Below are 6,029 nucleotides of genomic sequence, written 5' to 3'. Positions count from 1 at the left end.
CACACACACACACACACACACACACACACACACACACACACACCAGTAGAACAGAAGTAGAACAACAGCTATTACTGAAGTTCTAGAGAAGAAAATAAGCAAAATCAATTTGATCAAGAATCAAGTCAGGCAGTGGTGGTGCACACCTTTATTCTCAGCACTCAGGGAGACAGAGGCAGGCAGATCTCTGTGAGTTGGAGGACAGCTGGTCTACAAGAGTGAGTTCCAGGACAGCCAGGACTACACAAAGAAACCCTGTCTCGATAAACCACACACACATACAAAGACTGAAGACACTTGAACACCTCTAAATCACTTGTGTTCGCTTTGGTAAAGAAATAATTATGGTTCCCTAAGCAAAATCTCACACTAGAGCCTGCAGACAGCTGCTCAACATCAATGATGAGGACAAATGAGAACTGTTCTCTGTAATACCAACTGCTTGTGAAATTATCGTTATAGAGACTGTCGTAACAGCTACTCACTGTAGGACCAAAGTGTCACTGAGTTCTTCTATTTTCAACACTTTGGCTCTTGGGGTATCACCTGCAGGCAAGGCGTCCCCCTGGTTTGAATTCTTCTTGCTTTCGGTGCCCACGGTCACTGTTGCACTTGCTCGATTACTCTGGGGAGCAGTGACAGTACTATCTGGAGAATCAACAGTCTCTATCAACTTGCCAGTTTCTTCAATAAAAATCTTCTTGAGTGCTTTCTAAAACAATTAAAATTGATTCTTTAAATCAATATACTAAAAACTTTCCCATCCTAAGGTCACAAGTCTAAAAAGACTGCTATGTTCTTATGGCTAATATCCCAGTTAAAAGTAAATCCAATTTGTTGGCTAGACAGATTTAGGAATATAATAATACATCTGAGAATACAAACAATAAAAAGCTATTTGTCTACCCCCGGTACCTAAATGGTAGGCAAGGGATATATATAACACACCAGTTACAAAGGTGAAAGCTCAGACTGCAAAGAGCAGGAATGGCAAAGTAGAAAGAAGGCTGCACGGTAGCTCATGGAGAGGGAGGAGAGGTACAGACTGCCTGGGAGGGTATGAGGACAGCCAGTACAGGAACCTGTGTACAAACCAGACTTTGGACTCTACCTTCAGGACAATAGGGAAACCCAGAACCATCCTGACGGTATCCTCAGGGCTGAGGAAGCAGCACAGGAGCACACAGGAGCCAGCACTGCGTATGAAAGCTAGCTTGATACCCTACACACACTTTCAAGTGTGTGACAGCTGGATAAGCCCAGTCCAGGATACACATCTGCAAACCACATTTACAAGCCTGGTGGGGGTTACCCAAAATGGTTTTCCAGTTTAATAACATTCACTACTGATCAAGGAAGAGCCAAACAGGCAGAGTTGCTCTTGCTTCTGCTGCTATGATGTCTTCTCCAGACCAGCTGCCCTGAAGCTTCCAGCCAATTTGTCAGAGTGCTGGAACCACAGCCACACATCCCCAAATCCAGCTTTTCACATGGAATCCAGGGACTGAACCCAGGGACTAAACCTGAGTCAAAGAGCCTGCTTTCCCCTACCTAGCCATCTCCCGACTGTCCATTTTTGTTTGTATCATTTTAATCTTACATCTATCTAATGGGAGGGGTCATGTGGAAGTCAGAAGACAACTTACAAGTCAGTTCTCTCCTCCCTCCACAATGTGAACCCCAGAGATGGAACTGAGCAAGTCAGGCTTGGTGACAAGTACTCCACCCACTGGGCCATCTCATGGGTGCTTTGTTTTGTTTTTTGTTAAATTTGTTTTGTTTTTTAGTTTTTGCCTTATTTTAGCATTTACAATTTTGTACTGTCAGTTATATGGTAACCTGTGTTTCACTGGAAAAAGCATTTATGTCTGTATTTTCTCTAAACCTAATACACAGTATTTTCTCTGCTTTCCATATCTCCAACACTCTCCTCATTCTTTACCTCCTCTTTTCTGCTTTCCCACTCCCTCAATCACTACTTAAACGCTGATACCCTTAGCTCTGAAACAAAAATACTATAAACTACATTTTCTCCAACCAATACCCCAGTGGTCTCTCTGACTCTAATCACAGTAAAATACCAAGTATGTTAGCCTTCTCCTGAACATAACTTCAAGCAAAGACAATCCATCAGGATGAACAAAATCAATTGGGGAAAACTAAAATCCAAAGACCACATACATCCCAAATGATACACAAACACAAAGAAAGAAATACCAAAGCCATGAAAGCATTCCACTGTGGCACACTCCCACCAAGCTGACACCTTCTGGGTAAGAAAAACAGAGATGATGAGATACCTGAAATGCCAGAAAAAAATTTGAGTTCTACCCCAAATAGGACCGATGACCATATAAGGGACCCAAAGAAAAAGATAAGGAAATCAATTCAGGACATAGACAAGAAGTTACCAAAGTGAAGTAATTCATAACTTAAAGGAAAAATTCAACAAGTAAGCTGATGCTAAAAAGGAACCAAATGGGAATTTAAGAAATGGAAGACTCAATAGATTAAAGCACATCAGAAAGCATCATCAGTGGACTATACTACTCAATAGATTAAAGCACATCAGAAAGCATCATCAGTGGACAATACTAATCAATAGATTAAAGCACATCAGAAAGCATCATCAATGGACAATACTAATCAAAATTTCAGAGATGGAGGACAAAGTTGAACCAATAACACAATATAAAAATTTCTTTATATAAGAAAAATATGTTAAAATGTATAAATGAAATGTAAGTTCCTCTAGAATGAATTCTCCCTAATTTTGTCAATAATTCTATGAGGCATTTATTAAGAGTATTGACTAGGTACACCAAGAGTTTCCAACATTTTACGTTTACTAGTACAAAGTTTGTTTCCAGTTCTAATCCTGTAACAATGATATTTGTTGTAAGGAGGCCGCTTGTTGGTTCCCAGCTGCTAAGCCCCGAAATAATCACACAGAAACTATATTATTTAAAACACTGGTTGGCCCATTAGCTCTAACTTCTTATTGGCTAACTCTTACATATTTACTTAATCCATTTCTATTAATCTGTGTATCATCACGTTGCTGTGGCTTAGTCTCTGGCGGGGCTCCATGGCTTCTCCCTAACTCTGCCTCCTTTCTCCCAGCATTCAGTTTAGTTTTCCCCACCTATCTACCCTATCAGGCCAAACCAGTTTCTTTATTAACCAGTGGTATTGACAGCAGACAGAGGGGAATTCCACATCAGATACTCAAGGGCAGGGAGAAATGAAAGCACAGTACTCACAGGTGACCCACGGTGAGGTGGATTATCCACAGCGTTTATCACATTGTGTCTTTGTGTAGAGTCAAGAAAGACTTCATCCCAATGTCCTCTCTCAATTAATTCCTTGAAAAAAATTTATAATAGCTATCAAATATTCTTAAGTTAATTATGTAACTAATAACTTTATGTACCAGATGTCATGATGATATTTTGGTGAAGAAATATACTACCTTTTTAATTTTGGAAAGTTCGGTGATGGCCTGCGTATTTCCAGGTTCCAGAAGTAATACAGTTTCAAAGTCTAATGGGTATTTTAAAAAGCAACAAAATAGTGAAATTACTTTATGACATTCAAAACACATCTTTCATTAATAATCCCTTTATTTTATTTATTCATTTTGGCTTTTTGCAACAGGCTCTTGCATAGTCCAGGCTGTTCGCAAACCAGCTACACAGTCAAAGATAACCTGAACCCCTAATCATCCTACTTCTATCACCCGAGTGCTGGGACTATGAGCATGTCACCACAGCCGACAGAAATCTCACTGCTATCCAATGAGCTCTACTTCAGACACTAAGGAACAGGCAGGCAACAGTAAGAACAAGTGTCTGTTCAGCTGCTATAGTGGTTTCACAGGGATTCCAGGGAACTCTTACCACAATCCTGGTTTACAGATGATACAAAGAGAACACTGAATTTAACCACAGCTCACACTTAATAGATGATGGAGTAACTTCCCTACGAGACTACCATACCCTAGAATATTACTCAGTGCTTAAAAGGCAATAAAGCAAGGTGCAGCTACACACACATGTAACCCCGGTACTTGGGAAGCAGAGGCAGGAGGACTGCTATGAGTTCATACCTATCCAGGACTACATATCAAATGCTAGGCCAACCAGGGCTAATATAGCAAAACCGTCTCTCAAACACTGAAAAAAATGTTCAGTAAGAATGATTAGCAGATAAAGGTACTTGCCACAAGCCTGGCTGATCTGAGTTCTATCCCCAGGCCCCACGTGGTAGAAGGAAAGAAGTAACTCTCTGCAAGTTGGCCTCTGACCCCCACATGTGTGTCTGTGGCATGCATGCATGTACATACACATGTTCAATAAAATAAAATAAAATATAAAAAAATTTTTTAGAAAACTTTAAAAAAGAGGAATGAACTTCTGATACTTCAGCATGTGTAAAGCTTAAAAACAGTCTAAGTTAAAAGGACAAGACATAAAAATATGGCCATGAGTCCACCTATGCGGCATATCTAACATATTCAAACTTAGCCCAGTGTGGTGGCACATGCCTATAATCCCAGCACTCAAGAGGCTAAAGAGTTCAAATCCAGTCTGCTATATAGTAAGACTCTGTCTCAAAAACGCAGTAGTAACAGTAAAATAGTCAGGTTAACAGACACAGAAAAACAGTGATTACCACGGGCTGGCAAAGGGAAGAAATAAATAATTAGCATCTGATACACAAAGTTTAGAATGAATACAGACAGAAAGTTGCACAACACTGACAATACACTTTTACTGAAAATATACACCTCAAATGGAAAAAAGTCCAAATTTAAAACCCAGGACCACCAGGCCAGCAGGGGTAGTATTGCCCACGGTAAGCTGGGCCTTCACTCACCAATTAACAATCAAGAAAATGTACCACAGGCTTGCCTAGTTGCCAGTGTGGTAGGAGCATTTTACTCAATTGGAGTTTCCTCTCCCCAATGACTCTGGCTTGTGTCAAGCTGAAATAAAACTAACCAGCACAGACTTCAAAGGAAACAAAAAGTGAGAAACAAGTGAAATAAAAAAATGAAGAACAAAGTGGAAAATGAAACAAAAGAAAACACAAGTAGCAGAGCCAAGTTAGTGTTCTGAAGAGAAAGAAAACGAAATCCCACAGGACAAGATCACAAAGAGAGAGAAAAAGAATGCTTCTAAGATTGAGAAAGGATGGCAGGGTGTGGAAGCACATGTCTTTGACTCCACCCTCAGGAGACAGAAGTAGGTAGGGATCTGTGTGTGCCAGGACTGCCAGGGCTACTGAAAGACCCCGTCTCAAACAAAACAAAAAGAATAAGAAAGGAATCATTACAGCCCTCATGTTATTCTCAATGCCAGCTGCTGCTGCCTCCTCTTCTCATTCCTGACTGTTCCTCGCTTTTCCTATTTGTCTACAACTCACATTTTCCTTCCTTCAGTTAGTGATTGACAGAGATGTTATAGATAATCAAGCATACTATGGAAGGTGCTATTTTCAAACTCACCTTGCTCTCCGGTGTGCTTCGTGAAATTCACTATCCTTGAACTGTGGGAAGTTACAGAAATCTTTGTTTCTGCCCCAGGAGTCTTATCAGGGTGAGTATGTGAGTTATTATAGCGTTACCTTGCTTGGCCTCAGTGATCTTGCCCAAAAATGTTCTTGCAGTTCCTCTTCTGGCAAAAGCCTTTGCATATGAGCCATCTAGTGAGATAGCTCGTGTGCAGTCTCTTTCAGCTTCTTCATATCTATTGAACAAGATAAAATTACTAACTGGAAAACACGTACCTTACAGAAAACGTAATCCTGGGACTGGTGAGATGACTCAGTGGATAAAGGTGCTTGTTGCCAGGCCTGAAGACCCGGATCCATTATCCACATGGTGGAGGAAAGAATCAACTCTCACAACTTGTCCTCTGACCTCCATGCACATGCCATGGTGCATGCACACACAAGCCATGCATGAAAGCATACGAGAGAGAGAGAGAGAGAGAGAGAGAGAGAGAGAGAGAGAGAGAGAGAGAGAG

At 40.7% G+C, this 6,029-nt stretch overlaps 1 protein-coding gene across 4 annotated transcripts in view; it reads right to left on the bottom strand.

The window, feature by feature from the left end:
• Rpap3 (RNA polymerase II associated protein 3) overlaps positions 1-6,029 on the bottom strand; it is a 34,214-nt gene that overhangs the window by 7,428 nt on the left and 20,757 nt on the right. For all 4 annotated transcript variants that reach the window (XM_026782693.1, XM_013348726.2, XM_026782695.1 and 1 more), the window contains exons 10-13: positions 5,629-5,750; positions 3,473-3,543; positions 3,264-3,365; positions 486-712 (exon numbers count right to left, since the gene is read on the bottom strand). In XM_026782693.1, coding sequence (XP_026638494.1) covers positions 486-712; positions 3,264-3,365; positions 3,473-3,543; positions 5,629-5,750 — 522 coding nt within the window. The remainder of the gene's footprint in view (positions 1-485; positions 713-3,263; positions 3,366-3,472; positions 3,544-5,628; positions 5,751-6,029) is intronic.

The sequence above is a fragment of the Microtus ochrogaster genome, chromosome 15, assembly GCF_000317375.1.
Source record: "Microtus ochrogaster isolate Prairie Vole_2 chromosome 15, MicOch1.0, whole genome shotgun sequence".
Taxonomy (NCBI): Eukaryota; Metazoa; Chordata; class Mammalia; order Rodentia; family Cricetidae; genus Microtus; species Microtus ochrogaster.
The sequence above is the reverse complement of the archived record's forward strand: the minus strand, read 5'-3'. Positions and strand labels throughout refer to the sequence as shown.